General features: G+C 41.4%; 1 protein-coding gene across 1 annotated transcript in view; it reads left to right on the top strand.

Moving 5' to 3' along the window:
• Positions 1–17,311, top strand: part of LOC122792793 (AF4/FMR2 family member 1-like) — a 632,549-nt gene that overhangs the window by 592,982 nt on the left and 22,256 nt on the right. Inside the window, exon 4 of the mRNA XM_044060362.1 lies at positions 4,285–5,175. Within this exon, the coding sequence (XP_043916297.1) occupies positions 4,285–5,175 (891 nt within the window). The remainder of the gene's footprint in view (positions 1–4,284; positions 5,176–17,311) is intronic.

Here is a 17,311-nt window from a genome sequence, read left to right as displayed (position 1 = left end):
GAGGGCACCTGGCATCTGGGGCAAGAAACACTGAAGAAAATGGTGTTGGCTGATGCTTATATACTCCAGCCGCTCTGACGTCGGAGAGAAATGCGACATCAGCCGACGTCGGACCCAGACTTTGGAATCCGGCCGACCGAGGGCTGCCTGAGGCAGGACAACCCACATGTTATGACTGCAGTTGCATGTCTCTCGGACATCTACATTTATGGTAGGTACAAAACTGTACTTTTTTGTTACACCCCCTGGTCAAAGATCCTGTTCCCCGTGGGACCTTACTATGGTTCTTCAGCTTTGGTCATGCCGCCTTTTGAGCCTGCCACAACTGCAGATCTGAAATTTTTATCTTGGAAAACAGATTTTCTGGTGGCTATTACCTCTGTAAGAAGGGTTTCAGAATTACAGGCCTTGTCCATCAAAATTCCCGTACATGATTTTTCATAAAGATAGTTTCCCTTCAAACCAGTCCATCCTTTCTTCCTAAGGTGGCATCACCAGTCAATATCAATCAGACTATAAATTTGCCTGTGTTCTTTCCCAGTTTTACCAACAAGATGCAATACAAACTACACATGTTGGATGTTCATAGACAGTTATGATTCTATTTACACAGAACAAAAAATTTCTGTAAATCTGATCAATTGTTTGTATTCTTCTATAAACCCTTTTTGGGGAAACCTATCTCCAAGGTCACTGTAGCTAGATGGATTTCTTCATGTATCCTGCAGGTCTATAAGGACAGAGGCATGTCTCCTCCAGGTCAGGTGAAAGCTCATTCCACTAGGTCCATGGCTACATCTGCGGCCTTGTGTCTTTGGATGATATTTGGTCTGCAGCTACTTGTTCCTCATCTCGTACATTTATTTCTCATTGCAAATTGGATTTGACTTCCGGAAGGAGAGCATCCGTTAGTTCCACAGTGCTCCAGAATATCCTTCCATGAGGGCCTTCCAGGTGTTTAGTAGCTGGGGACTCTGTCCCACAAGTTGAAGTCCAAATGATAAAGAAGTTATGTGCTCACCATAATGTTACATCTGTGTAGTTGTACTTAATTTGTCTTCAACCGTCCCTCCCTCCTTCCCTCGGACCTTGGCGCATGATCAGCCTACGGGCTGCAGTATAGGTCTCAAGTAAATCTTTCAGGTCGGGTTCTCAATATTAAGTTCAGCAAACTTTATCTGGGGATGGAAGGCAGTGGTGGTCTATTATGGGTAAGGGGATGATGTGTTTGGAGCTCGGAGCTGATGCTAGCAAAAGTTGCCGGCTCAGATCCGATACAGATCCGTAACCCACAGGTTGAAAACAAATGAAGTACAACTACTCAGATGGAACATTATGGTGAGTACATGACTTATTTTTTTTTTTGTTTTGTTAGGGTTAAGTATAAATTGTGTATTGTTTAGCCAAGATTCCATGGCATTGAATAACTGCTGGGTGATTTTTATGAGTTTTTGTAGTGTTGGGGTAGCAGAAATCAGGGTGGAATCATCAGCATATTGAACTACGAAGGCAAGTGGGGTGGCAGTATGAATATTGTTAGTAAAGATAATAAAAAGGAGAGGACCCAGAGTAGATCCCTGTGGTACTCCCAATGTTACAGGTAGTGGTGAAGGGAGATTTTCTTGCCATTTTACAGCTTGCTGGCAACCATTTAGATATTGCTGGGGCCAAGTAAGTGCAGAGTGGCTAAGTTTAAGTTCTGAGTGTAGTTAAGAGTTTAGAATGAGAGATTGTATCAAAAGCTTTGGAAATATCAAGAAAGATGGAGGAAACTAAATTGCCTTCATTGTGATGGTGGTTAATAATGTTAGTAAAGTTAACAAGGGCAGTGGTGGTACTATGATTAAGATGGAAGCCATGCTGAGTGTTAGAAAATTGTTGGTCATTAGTTTAAGTTTTATGAATGGATGCACATTTCAAGTATTTTAGATGATGATAACTAAAACTTCATCATAGGAAAAATTAAGACAGATCAGTGTGATAGATTCATATCCAAGTGTATTCCTCACTTGAACAAATTTCTACTACATGTCAAGCAGGATGACATCTTTTGTACCTTCAAGATAAATGTAGATAGTTAAATGGAAGCCTTAAATTCTCCCTGGTGATTGCCTAGTACTTACCTATGAACCTACAGTATTTCCTCGCACCGTCACACACCAAAAATACCTTGTGGCATCATTTTGCGTCAAACTTTTTCTTTTCATCTGCTTTTTATCTCCAGTCACACAGTCCTAAACTATCTAAAGATATCCAACAAAGTAGCAAACCTGATCATTACTGAAGCAAGAGAACCTACTGTAATGAATGTTGTGCTTTCCAGAACAGAATATATATTGCCTGTTATGGCATGTGTATCTGTACATAATTTACTATGAAACACTGAAAAACAAAGTCTCAGGTTTATTCACCTATCCAAGCCTAGTGAGCATCACTGTTGCCAAGTGGCTACCTTTCATTTCTAGAAACACCTTTATACCAAATACTTATCAAATTGCTTAATGAAACATACTGTCCTTTGAAGAATATGCTTTTGGTATACAACACAAACTATATCCTAAAATGTTATGATGCCACACAATCTGTATGACTTCAGATTACAGTATCTTGGACAGAAAGAGCCTTCTGCAAAATTACCTCATCTTTACAGAATAAAATGCCACATGACCTCTCAAAGTTTAATAAAAATCTAAAAGCCTGTTTAACAAAAGAAACATTCTGTGATTGTTTCAGTCTTACATTTGTTCACATGATTCTGAAATTAATTCATATTGCGTTCGTGTCAAATGTAATTACTACTAATGTACATGTATAAATCTCTATATATTAAAATTTGATATGCCATTCTTAACAAGACACCCATTTCAACTTTGTTACATTTTGTGTCCTTTAAGTGGCCCAGGTTGTGACTGAAAATGTCATTGTGGCCAGTCTAGCTACCTGGGTAACAAATGTGGAATAAAAATAAAAGTTTACTCGCTAGTGATCTGGGGCAAACTTACAGGCTCAAGCCAACAGGTTCTGTGAAAATTTCACTCCATTGTCTCCGCCACAAGGATTCTTTCTTCTTCTTGAAGTGCTTTTTGGTGGATTTTGGTGGTGCTTTTTGGTTTATACCACCGTCAGAGCATTTTTTTTCTTTCTTTATGTAATTCCTGGAGAAAGGCAACTTGGTATTCCTTTGTTTGGATCGAGCTCTACAGGCCATTTGTTCCTGCTGTGGTAACCGCCATCAACCTTCTGCTCCCAGGTGAGAGTCAGGTGGTAGGGAGCAGACCTGCTTCCTGTTTCAGGGAAGGCCTACCCTCTACCCTTTGTGGCACATGCATGCCCACAATTGCTGCTTCCACAAGCTACTTTCCCCTCATCTACTTGGTACCAATACACTGTGGTAAGGACAGTGTGAGTCCGCTCATAACTCCACTGTATGGACATCTAGTTCTGCCACTAGGTGTCACCCATGTGGTGAAACAGAGAACTTCACCCCCCACCCTGATGAGTGAGATGTCACTGGCTACTTACTCTAATCCTCCGTGGCCAGTTCCATCTGGTAGAAGTTGGATTTCGTGCACCACAGACAAGGTATTATCCCTGTATGTCACAGAGCTGGCTGATTTGTCCATACATTTGACTTCCTAGTTCCATTTCCAACCAGGTAACTGTTTTGTAGAATTTACATTTCTATCACTTGTCTGTGTGGATTTTTTGCAGTACTTTTTTGCTTTCTTGCTATATTCAACAATGTGCTCATAGGATTATTGGAGATACTTCTGCATTCCCAGATTATGTATTAATGTGCATATATATATATATATATATATATATATATATATATATATATATATATATATATATATATATATAAATAGACTTGGCAGTACATTCAGGATTAGATCTTTGACGCATTCTCAGTGCTTGCTCCCCCAAGCTCCCCAGCCATGATTAGAATAAAGAACGTATTAGAGAGTGAATTGTTTAATTCTCAAGTGCAATGGTCCATTTTAGATGTGTGGGTCCATTTCAGATGTGTGGAAGATTTTTTTTTCTCTGACTATAATTGATTTTTAGTTAGTATTTTAATTGATATTACATTTTATTGTTGCTGTTGTACAGTAGTTTGGTTAAAAAAAGTCCAGTTAATTTTGACAGATGGATTGACATTGTGCAAAGAGATTTCAGCAGCAGAGAACCAAGTGTGTCAAGTTTAAATGAAATGTGGCTCAGTGAAATAGTATTACCAGATCTACTTTTCTGTTTCCTAATTTGGATTTCTTTTATTTTCAGACTACTGGGGATGAACTTTCAAGTCGGATTCAGAGTATGCTGGGAAACTATGAGGAGGTGAAGGATTATATAAGCCACAAGTCTCATCAAGATTTTGTAGGAATACCAAAAAATGCTGCTCCTTTGACACATCTTGGGAAAGCTGACCACCCACACTTTGCTGACAAGTCAAGCAGTATGATGCAAAAGTCTTGGCACACTGCTTCTAATAAGCACATGGGTGCTCCAGTTTCCATGCCTTCACAGGTTATCTTATCTGGTCAGTTTCATAAACCACAGTACGTTACTGAGCAGCCTTCGAACATGCAGTCGACTAAAATTTTCATTTCTCACAACCAAAGACCTTTAGATAACCACCACAGTAAGAATGAAAATTACAGCAGCCATCATCCAGAGAGAAATGATGGGCATGGTCATGTTGGCACTTGTGATAAACTAAGTTCTCCCCATTGTCACCCTTCACCATTTCCATCTTTGTCTCCTCCCGTAGAACCATTGTCACCTTTACAGTCTAACCAGCACAGTGATATCAAGTCTCAAAACAGTAGTAATCATGAGAGAGCTGCAAGTCAGACCAGGCCTTCCCATATTACAGATGTACTTGTATGTAAACCAAATCGTGAGTCTTCAGGCTGTCTTCCAGGTTTAACTTTGTCCAATCAGTCTTCAACTCAGACATTTCCATCATCATTGCCATCTAAAAACAGCAAAGTACAGCAGAAACCAACGGCCTATGTCAGGCCAATGGATGGCCAGGATCAGATGCCAAGCAATTCTCCTGAACTAAAGCCCACTCCAGAGCACTATACTGAAGACAGTTATGAAAATGCATCTGATGTAAAAGCAATTACCAGACCATCCAAACTGAAAGCTGCCTCTAAGTTCATTCAGGTAGGTAAAACATATTTAAAATAGAGTTCTTGTTCTTAGGATTTTGAATGTGGCCATCTTTGTACACAAACCTTGGGGGGCTGATGTGACACCTTAAGAAAAAAACATTTTCATTAGAGAATGCATTTATGAGGTAGACACTGACAAACTAATTGCATTGAAGTAATGAAAGAAAGGTTGAGGAAAATGCTTCTAACAGCAAAGAAATGTTGGCTAATATTGTTAACTTGGATAAAGATAATTTAAGTTTTGTACTGTGCAACCCTATGTTATATGTTGATTTCCTGTGTCATAAATAAAGGGATATACAAACACTTGAGATCACCTCACCTGCTGAAATGAAATTGTATACAAGTGCTGCTCCCCCTCACTGATGTGCTGACAGAGGGCTGCTCCCAGCATCTCATGGCATGCCTTTCAACTGTCTAGAAAATCCTGATTTTTACCTCCTATTTTTGGCATGCTGCTTGTAAAATTTGTGATTTTCTGGAAAATTAAGGATTCTAGCCACAAATAATGTCAGATGTTTGAGTCTGACCTCCTGTATTTCCAAAAATCCATACAAATGCAAAGTCTGTTGTTTTAGCATTTTTTTCTAATTTTATAAGAGCAATTTTTAAAGTCTGTCCATATCTGTGGGCCTCTGACCCCCTTTACTTTTGGACTTGTCCATGATTCTTTATCAAAGAAGTTTAGAGGTGTATCTGGTGGGGCAGTACAATAAAGTGTCCAAAATGTACGAAATTGTAATTTTTATGCTGAAGTGGGTAATCACAGCAGGTTACATACTTGTCCAAGAATAGGTGCCCAGGATGCATTGCCACTGGTAAAAAAAAAAAGAGTAAAGCACATGTGCAGACTGACTATTTCTGTCAAAATTCTCCATGAACTGTGTCTGTATGGGTGGTAAGACTTTCAGCTTGTCAACTTATTGTGAGCAGATTTGTAAATGTGGACTATGGAAATGTGCAGCAGAGCCTTCCCAAATTTCTCAATGTGTAGTCTAACAGTCTGTCTGACCTTTCCCACCTTATATGATACACTAGTTTCAAATGCAAACCTGTAGGCTATAGCTTTGTGTCCCAATAACAAGACTTGTTTAAGAAGTGTCTTTTTCCATAGAAGCATCACATTTCCATTTTATGATGTTTCTTATGGACTGAATGTTAAAAGGCATGTGTCATATGCTGTACAGTTATATTGAGGCATAATGCTATGCATTGCTAGTAATTTAATTTTTAAGTTTGGAGCAGGATCACTGGAAAATTTCACCTGTGATTTTTTTTTTGATTTTTCCAGAATATTCATCTTATTCTCTGCAAAAAAAATCCACATTTTTTTAAAATAATTTCTGACATTTTTTATCTAAAATGCTGGAATTATTTACGTGTTAAAGTAAATTCAAGAAACGTTAGAAAAAATTACATTCTACATGTTAGGAGGAATCAGATTGTTGTTTTTCTTGTGATTTATTTGTCTGGTTTCATCATTCTGACAGTGTTGGAACTTAATCACATGAATTCTGAGTTAAAACAGGCAATCACAGAGTTTTTCAGTGACAAAGAAAATTTGATTGTGTGAGAGAACAGGTGAAAATGTATTCTCGGCTTGGGTTGGGAGTGCCTTCTGTGTGGAGCCTGCATGTCCTCCCCACGGTCGAGTGGGTGTTCGAAAGGCATGCGTTGAATGGGTGTGCCTTCGTTGAAGGTTGGGTGTCGGGCTGGCAACTCCACACCATAAAAACCAACTGCCAATCATTAGCGAACTGGAGTTCCGCTGTGGTGACCCCTAACCGGGAAAAGCCGAAAGACAAACAACATATGGATGAGACAGTGACCACACACATTTTTTCTCTGTATGGCTAAGCTTCCCAGCTATTAATAGTGTATACTAAATATTAAGTTAAATATATTTGAGATTAATTCACTTGTTTAAATTACTGAATGTATTCAAGAGAGTTCTTTGATTTCATGCAAGTTTGTGACTAGCTGAAAGCTTGTAAATATAAGGAAATGCACATTAACACCCTTAATAGTAACCATTTTTATGCTCTGTTCTCATCTTAGTTTTGTCAATTTAGTTTATTGCAAAATGTATTGTGGAGGATGGTGTATCAGTTCACTAATGGATTTATAAATGCATTTTAAGGAAAACAGGCGCAAGTGTTTAGGCTTCTACTATAGTCTGATCAAGATGGAGTACTTGAAAGCCTAATGTGTATGCGTGCATTACATTGCTTGTGATGTTTAGTCTTCACTGCATTTAAGGAAAACTCAAAATAAAAACACCTGCACATGGCAGCACAATATGATTAATACAAAATGTAGTGTATATTAAACTCTTACAGGGAAATGGAGGTGGGTACTGAAGGCCATAATTTTCCTTTAATGTTTATAAAATATTTCCACCATTTTTCATGGCCCTAGTAATGGGATCACTCATTTTGGCAAAACAGTATTTATTTTTTAAGAGTTCATCTTTGATCTTTGTTTCACACACAAAATAAACGATCTTTTGATGTCTTTCTAAACATGTTCTCAAATCTGTAATTGTGAGCCCCATTCAAACCACAGAAAATTATCTCTATATCAAAAATACTTTGTGCCTCTTTATTTTGGGTGGCATATATAAATCAGTCCTCTAAATAAGATTATGGGAGATATCCAACTAGTTTGGGAGAGGTGTGTGGAAAAGCAAAAAGGAAGGCTCAGAAAGGATATGCTAGGCCTTATAAAGTCTGGAGAATGTGGTATGGCAAACTTCAGCTGGTATGACTGCAGTACATATTGTGCACAGGGAATAACATTTTGAAATGGCCTGCCTGGGGGGGGGGGGGTGATGTTGCTAGAATGTCAATTGTAATTCAAAGATGACTGTGACAGAAATATTAGGGACATAGGGTGGAGCTGGCTTAACGAGTTGGAGATGAGGCTGATAATATGGTTCATAGGTTGGTACTAGGCTATCAGCCCTAGGGCCTATACAAGCCTAGCCATAACAACTCCCTGGCTATTTCTTCCCACACTATTTACTTCCCTGGACCCCTGCCTAGCAGGGCAACTGACATGATCCCCGGGGTGAATTTCCTTTCTCCCATCCAGTCATCAAGGTTCCTTTTGAAGAGGTCCAGAGAGGCACTCTGCTTGACATGTATGGGCAATCTATTCCAGAGTCTGGGGAGTCTGGGGAGTCTATGGGATGAAAAGGGCATTAGAAATGGGAGGGACCTAAGAGATGAATAGTAAAATGAGTGTCTGTCTTTCCCATTTCTTAAAGAGGAATATGGTTTATAGCAAGGAGATTGGCTGTTGTATTATAGGATTCTTAAATCTTGTAATCAGAGTATTCAGAAGAGCCCATACAAGAACAAGGATAAACTTAAAAATACAGGCTTTGATATGGTGATATATGAGGTTGGTTTAGCTATAGGAAAAAAATGGAGCCAGGTAAATGCGAAGAACTGGTAAAATCTACAGGAAGTTGAAGGAGCAAGTACATGAGCATACATTTGGTAAGCTAAGGGATCAGTGGATTAAAGATGATGTGATATAGGTAGAATAGTTTTGGAAAGGAATATTAGCAAAGATGAAAATGTTGAGAGGTTGGTCCTGTTGGGGATCAATATAGAAAGATGGTGCATGGATGGTACAGAACATCAATACAGTTACACAGAGAATGATCCATCCACAGCATGCTAGAGATGTGTTGAGTAAAATTCAGATCAGATACACATTTAGTGGATGTGTGGCTGTGCCAGTTTGTAGGTATGCATATTACCAGATGTCTACATCACCCACTTCATAGGTTCATAGGTAGGTACTAGGCTATCTGCCCTAGGGCCTATACAAGCCTAGCCAAAAAGGTACCCTGGCTTTTGCCACCCAAGAAAATTATTTTCCTGTGCCCCTATTGAGCAGAGCCGCAGAGGTGATTCCCCAGGGTGAATTTCCTATTTCCCATCCAGTCATCAAGATTTTTCTTGAAGAGTTCTAATGAGGAGCTTTGTTTGATATAGATAGGTAGTTTGTTCCAGAGTATGGAAAGTCTCTGGGACAGGAATCTTTCCCTCCAGCCTGTTCTGTTTATTGTGATGACAAGGTTTAGGTCCCTAGACTGTGTAGCTCAGAGGAATTGGGATTTCTTCAACTGGAGCATGTCCAACAGCTCTGGGAATGACATAGTTTTGTATGTTGGGCAGAGATTGCCTCTGAGTAGGCGATATGCAACGGAGTAAAGCTGGAGTTTTTTGAGACGGTCTGAGTAGGGCATCTGTTTGAGGCCAGTAATCTTCTTTGTGAGGTATTTCTGCGGCCTTTACAGTTGTTGTAGATGTCTTGTGAGGTACATACCAAATGGGGCATTGTACTCTATAATGGGTCTAATGAGTGATGAGTAGAGGGGAACAATGACCTATTTTTTCCTGGATGAAAAACCTTTTGTGATGAGGTGTGCCACATAGAAGGATTTCCTGACTACTGTGGCAATGTGATTATCAAAGCAGAGACTACTATCCACCTGTGTCTCAAGGTCTCTTATCACACTTTCAGTGTTAAGTAGACTACCACTTATGTGGTAGCTCATGGGTACAGAGTTTTTACCAAAGAGAATGACCGTGAACTTTTTGGCATTGAGCTTGAGGCCATGGCTTTGTCACCAGGCATCTGTCTCAGTGAGGCCCTTTTGTAAGATGTCCACATTGTTAGGAGTTTCAAGTTATGGCTCCTAGTTTGCAGTCATCTGCAAACTTCATTAGCCAAAGACCTTCTGTGTTAGCCTTTACTTCAGAAAAGTAGATACCAAACAGGAGAGGACCTAGGACTGAACCCTGTGCTACTCCACTTGTCACTGGTCTGAAGGATTTGGAGTCTGCTACTTTCACAGTGTGGGTTCTGTCAGTGAGCCAGTTGGCAACCCATCTTGTGACATAGGGATTTATACCTAGTTTAGTGAGTGTATCTATAATTCCAGAGTGGGGGATGGTGTCAGAAGCCTTGGCGAGATCTAGAGAGGCTGCGTGAACCACCTTACCCTCGTCTACGGCTTTGGTGACTGCTTCAAAGTCATTCAGGTTTAGGAGGCATGATCTGCCTTTTGCAAACCCGAACTGAGTGGGGTCCAAAGTTTGGAGATTACCAGTGTCTTTGTTTATAGGTTCCGTGGTGATACGTTCCATGGCTTTGCAGACCAGGCTCGTTAGGCTAATGGGGCAGTAGTTCCCGGGGTTCATGGTGGCTCCCCCTTTATGGAGTGGGATAACTGTCACTGTGCCCCTTTCAGTGGGCACAAAGCCTGAGGCAAGGCTATGACTGAACATGGTGCTTAGGTGGGGTGCCAGTTCATTCTGTAGTTCATGTAGAACGCAGCCTGGGATGTTGTCAGGTCCCATGGATGCTGTGTTCTTGGATTTGGAGAGTGTGGTTTTTACCTGTGCAGCCATGATTACAGGAACTTTGCATTCTTCTGGTATAGATATGGGCCCTTTAGGTGGTGAGGGGGGGGGGGGTAAAGTTAGCACTGAATCTATCTGCCAGGATGTTGGCAATATCAGTTGGTTCTGTATATTTAGTGCCATTGTGCTGTAACTCAGAGCAGATCTGAATGTTGCCATTGAGATTCTTGACATAGCTATAGAATGCTTTTTGTTGTCTTTAGAATCAGTGGCGATTTTGTTTTCATAACTAGCTTTGGAGGATTTTATGAGGCATTGCGGCTTTTTACTGAGGCTGACCAGGAAGTTTTTCCAGTCGTGGGATTTTACTCTTTTTTTTTTTTTTTTGCAACAGTTTCTTTCTTCTGTTGTAGAGTTTGTTTATGGCAGGGGACCACCAGATTGGCTTCCTGTTTTGGAGGATAGCATCTTGGTTCTGTTAGGAGATAGCACTATCCATGCACTCGTGTAAGTGCTTATAAAGTGCATTTGTGTAGGATTCAGCAGTCGTGCCTCTATTGTCTGTCTGCATGGGTGTTGTGAAGTTTGCCACTGCTGTCTTAACAAGTGTGAAGTTGGCTTTGGAGAAATTTTTTTACGGTGGTTTCCCTAATGGGGGGTGGGGACGGGATGTGGATGTCTAGGCTGATTTAGCTTGTGGATGGATCTGACCAACGAGGAATTGACCTCTTGTCTGGAACACTGGTCACCCATGTTGGTAATGACCAGTCTAGGATATTGCTGCCCCTGGTGGGGGTGTGGATAAGTTGATCCAAGGCGTTGGAATTTATGAATTCCAGAAAATGGTGAGCAAAAGAGTTGGTATGTGATTAGTTTTCCCAGTTAATGGTGGGGTAGTTGAAATCATCCATTATTAGGGTGTTTGGTTGTACCCTAATATTTTCCAGTGCATCAAGAAATGAAGAGTGGGAATCCTGTGGCATGGTGGGGGATCTGTTGCAAGTTACAATTTGGATTGCGGTCTTGCCCAGAGTTAGTTGCACTTGGATAATCTTGGATGCATTATGCTGAGCAACTAGCCTGGAGGTGTGGATATCCTTAATGAATATGGACACACCTCCACCTTTAGTGTTTCGGTCCAAGTTAGGTGGCCGAAAGGTGTGGTGTGAATTATAGCCTGGTAATGCATGGGTGCTCTCTGGAGCCTTGAACCAGGTCTCTCTCACTGCGCAGATGTTGATGATCTCCATTTTAAGGAGTTCCTCGAGTGAATGCATTTTGAGGTTTAGACTTCTAGCATTGAGTAGCATTGCCCTCAGATTTTGCTTGCTTGTACCTGTTATGGTGGTGAATTTGTCATTTGAACCTTACCTAAAAAAGGCACTATAGAGGTGGCAAAAGCCTTAGCTAGTAACCAGAATCCCAAGGGTGACAGGTGCAGTTAATGCAGGAGTACTTGATGTCTCCTTGGAGAATTGTGTTTGACTTAATTCATAGTAACTTCATACTAGTTAGGGTGAAAGGGATGTAGAGGGCTTAGTAATGATGTGATAAGTGATCTTGTAAATTATATGTTGCATATGGAAGAATGTTGTATTATTCTATATTGTTATCTTGTCTGACTGATGCGGAGAATGTGTTTGTGAAATATACAGATACTGCTTCTTTTATTGCCTTCATCTAAAGAGGTGGACCTGGACAGGTGGTGGGCATCAAAACCCTGCACTGATCTCAACACAGCTGCATGAAGTTAGGAATCAAGTAGAGAGTAGCATCAGTCCCAAACTGCTTCCTGAGAAGTAGGATTAACCCAGGTGATTGTGCTCAGTGCACTTGCTTTAGTTTTCTTTTGGTAGATAATCTAAATAGACCCTGTAGCAGCTGGATGTAACAGACAAATTGCACAAATGTTCTCACCAAAACTGAAACTAGACTACTTAGTGAAGTCCCACTGCCCAAACCAAGACCTTCAGGATATAATGTCCTTCTACTCCTCTTGTCACCAGATGTAAAGTAGTAGCATTAATCCCAAGTTGGCTCCTAAACAGCAATTTTCAGGCTTTCTGGTGAAAAGTAACCTCTAGGAAGGCTAGGAAATATTGGTTGTCTGCTCTTTCTCAAACCAGGAGCAGAACAGAAACACTATTCACTAGCTTATTCTTGAGAAACAGTTCCTATGTTCACTAGTGATTGATAGTCTAGTCTCTGATGTTACAGAGTTTAAAAGTAAGATACGTTAAAGGATTAATACTCTAAATATTGCTGTGTGTATTAGTGAGGGATAATATGAAACAAAGTCTAGCTCATTTTGTGGTTGACATATGGAGGAAGGAATCACATTTGGTAAAGTGCAGTAAAATAGTTAATGAAATGGTGAGATGTGCAAGGAGTTATACAATGCAGTGTGCAGTTAGTTACTTGTAGTACTGTCAGCTGTGGGCCTTCCACTGTCCAACCTTCAGCAGCTATTGAGGAGTACCTGAGCTGTTTGTAAGGCAATGCCTGTGATGCAGAAGAGGAAATTGCAGGGTTCATTCAGGGTGATGTGGACACCAGTAGTTTGGAAGATCTGCAACATCCACATCCAGGTGCTGCAGAAGGTAAGGCGTTGTTGGAACGGGCAATTTCAAGGAATGTGTACTTGGAAAAGTAACTGTGTACACACACATCTGAAATGTTTTCTCATTACATACTCCATCAACATCAGCTGTAGCAGCTCCTCAGCACTAAATCATGCTTGTCACTGGTGACAATAACTGCATAATTATCTATGTGTTAACAGGTGCACCAGTGTAAATAATCACATGCTCTAGTCCAGCAAAGCACACTGATGCTGTTGCTGCTGCTGTTGTCATAACTCATATTCATGGCACAGCCTCAGAACAGTGATACACAGTCACAGAGTTACTGGAAGGGCTTTGTACCCCACAGCAGGTGGATAAATCCGTAGTCAGTGACACAGGCTCATACACTCTGCATAATTAGGAAATTAAATCACCCTAAAGGGTGATACAGGGGCATCATGTAGCATAACACATCTTTCCTGTACAGAAGCTCAACACAGCCCTACTTGTGAAGTACCACTAATCCTTGTTACACCTATACACACACATGTGCCAGGTGAAGGCATAATTCACAGTTCTTTAATTTAGTCCTAAATATGATGTGAAATTCTTTGTGGATACCATTCTTGCTGGGTTGTATTATTTGTATGTCGTTTTACTTGTACATTTTCTTTGTCCTTATGAGAGATTATGCGGTAACAAGCAAGGAAACTGAGGTAACAGTGAAATGCAAGAAGAGGAGGGTAAAGTTGGCTTTCCTCAAGATTATTACATGTACCATGAACCAGCACATTGAGGACAGAGAGGGTAGAGTATTTAGTAACTAGCTAAGGCCATGGATGAGGGAGAGAGAGGTGAGACTGGCAGAAAGATTGGAAGCAACCTCATAAAAAAGACCATTCCTATGCCAGAGATAAGTTCATAGGTTCATAGGTTCATACTAGGCTATCTGCCCTAGGGCATTTATAAGCCTAGCCAGAGTGTGTGTGGCTTTCACCACCCCTTAGGATGAGAATACTATACCCATTAGTTTGCTGTGCCTCTGTCCAGCAGTGATACAGAGATGATTCCCGGGGTAAACCTACGATCTCCCATCCACTCGTCAAGATTTCTCTTGAACAGAGTCAGTGAGGGGCTCTGCCTCACATGGACTGGGATTCTGTTCCATAGTGTAGGGAGTCTCTGGGTGATGAATCTGTCCCTCCAGCATGTTCTATTTATATCCGTGTTGAGGTTTAAGTCTCTTGCTCTCGTGGCTCTGGTGGATTTGGATTTTTTGAGATGGAGCATGTCCATTAATTCCGGGTTGGAAATGGCCTTGTATGTCAGGCACAGATCACCTCTGAGCAGACGGTATGCGACTGAATAGAGCTGGAGTTTCTTCAGTCGGGCATCGTATGACATATGTTTGAGCCCCTTTATCCTTTTGGTGAGGAACTTTTGGGGTCTTTCCAACTGCTGCAGGTGTCGGGTAAGGTACATTCCGAATGGGGCATTGTACTCAATCATTGGTCTGATAAGTGAAGAGTACAGGGGTACAATGACCTCTCCTGATCTGGATGTGAATTCCTTCATGATCAGGTGGGCAATGTAGAAGGTCTTCCTAACCACTTTGGCAATGTGAGTGTCAAAAGAGAGGTTACTGTCAACTTGGGTCCCCAGGTCCCTGATAACTTCTTCCGTGTTTAATGGATTACCACCTATGTGGTAATTAGGGGTTACCTTGTTTTTCCCAAAGGGTATGACTATACATTTTTGGCATTTAGCTTAAGGCCATGGCTCTGGCACCAGTTATCCATTTCTATGAGACCTCTCTGGAGGATGTCTGTGTCTGATGGAGTGTCAATTATGGTGCCCAGTTTGCAGTCATCTGCAAATTTTGTCAGCCACAATCCCCCTATGTTTGCCTGCGCTTCAGAAAAATAAATGCCGAACAAGAGGGGGCCCAGGACTGAGCCCTGTGGGACACCGCTCGTGACCGGCTTAGAGTCTGACATGGCACCAGCAACTCTAACCCTGTGTGTTCTGTCCTTGAGCCAGTTTGCAACCCATCTTGTGACATATGGGTTTACATCTAAGCTGGTGAGCTTTTCTATGATGCCTGAGTGGGGTATTGTGTCGAACGCTTTTGCTAGGTCAAGGTAGGCTGTGTGAACTGCCTTACCCTCATCAATGGCCTTAGTGACTGTTTTGAAAAAGTCGACCAAGTTCAAGAGGCAGGATCTGCCCTTGACAAAGCCAAATTGGGTAGGATCCAGTGTCTGTAGGTCCCCAATGTCTTTATTTATGAGTTCCATTATGATCCTCTCCATAGCTTTACAGACAAGGCTCGTCAAGCTTATGGAGCGGTAATTTCCAGGGTCCGTAGAAGCACCGCCTTTGTGGAGTGGGACCACAGTTGCCGTACGCCATTCTTTGGGTACGTATCCTGTAGTAAGGCTAAGATTAAACAGCAGCCTTATGTGTGGGTTTAGTTCCTCATTGAGTTCGTGTAGCACACAGCCGGGGCTAAGTCCAGAAAATACAATGGTGCTGAGCATGCTTGGAAAGGTGCATCTGAATAAGAGCACCTTCAAATTAGTATGGGAGGATGGGAGGAAGGATGAGTTGTCACATAAGCATAAATGGAGGAGGGAGGTATTACTTCTGCACTCCTTCTACTTCTGCAGAAGGAGGGAAAGAAAAAGGGGTTTAGAAAATAGAGGATTAGACAAAGGTGACACAGAACATGGCTGGGTTGTGTTAGTGTGCACCTTATGGAGTATAGTTAGAAGAAGGCATTGCAGGCAGGAAGCCACAAGGGAGAGTTGATATTACTGTTGACACAGAAACCTTGGACAATGACAAAATGGATGGTACATGGAGGTACCTGGATATAGCTTTATTAGGACTGACAGATGAAACTGAGTAGCAATCTACATATTCAGGAGAGTTATCAGATGTGAAGTAAGAGAGGAAAACACCACTCCATGAAGGGCTCATTGAGAGAGTCAGAGCTGTATAGTAAGAGAGGGAGTGGGAGATGATTGACTTTTGTGACTGTGAGGGGCTCAAACAGTAGGTGCGATGTTGATACTAGAAAGGACAGAATTTTGCATGTAGTCATAACCAAGATGGAGGAAGATGGAAATTTCCAAATAAAACACCACAAGCCAGTGGTTCTTGCCTCTCTGTTCTTTTGGAAGTTTAAGAACAAAAAGACAGATGATTTTGTGGAATTTAAAGAAGTAGATTATAATGAGCTTGGGTAAGAGTCAAACTTCACCGATGGACTGTAAATGCATTTAGAAATTACAAGGGACTGGGGAAGAGGCAAAAAGGCATACAGAGAAGAGGGCTGGAAGGTAAGTTAAGATTTAAAGTAAAACATGGGGCAAACAAGAGGTGGAATGGGAGGGGTGGAAGGACAGAAGAGGTAGAGTACAAGGAGAGAGACACCCACAAAGGCAACAAGAGAGGTGAGTGCATTAAAGGCATAAATATAAAGGTGTTCACAGACGGGATCAGGAGGGAGTAAAACCTCTTTGGGTTTTGTATCAGAAAGGAATAAGACGTGGGAATGGCCTGCACAGAATTTCCAGCATGGAAGTTACAGGAAAAAACAGAATGGTAGACAAGCAATTTGGCAGTGAAGAGACAGAAGTAGACATTGATGCTGTTGGTAGTGAGGATATTTTTCAACAGTATCTGTGGAGTCTGCATGTCATCCCCGCGGTCGAGTGACATCTAAAGACATGCAGGTAGGTGTGTGCGTGAATAGCTGTGCCTTCTTTGAAGGTTGGGCGTCGGGCTGGCAACTCGGCACCATAAAATTCCACTGCCAATCATTAGCGGACCGGAGTTCCACTGTGGCAACCCCCTAACCGGGAAAGGCCGAAAGACTTTTACCTGTTTGAATAAGATGTTTCCTTCTGGGAGAAGGAAACAAGATTGCACTGTGAGGTTTACTGGATAATATATTGCAGGAGATTATCTTGCAGACTTAACTGGCAGAGGAGTCCTCTGAATCATGGGTGGATATTATGCACAGAGAAAGGAAGTGGATTGGATGGAGAAGGTGATATAATTGCTTGACAAAAAGAAAGAGATGGTCGCAGATGGCTGCAGAGACAGAGCAGAAGTGGCTTGGATAGAGGCAGCAGTGAATTATACAAACATAAAATTGCATGTGGCAGAGGTGCCA

Source organism: Protopterus annectens, chromosome 2.part0 (genome assembly GCF_019279795.1).
Source record: "Protopterus annectens isolate FY-2018-M chromosome 2.part0, PAN1.0, whole genome shotgun sequence".
In the NCBI taxonomy this organism is placed as follows: domain Eukaryota; kingdom Metazoa; phylum Chordata; order Ceratodontiformes; family Protopteridae; genus Protopterus; species Protopterus annectens.
Note: the sequence above shows the minus strand (reverse complement) of the source record. Positions and strands in the feature narration are given on the sequence as shown.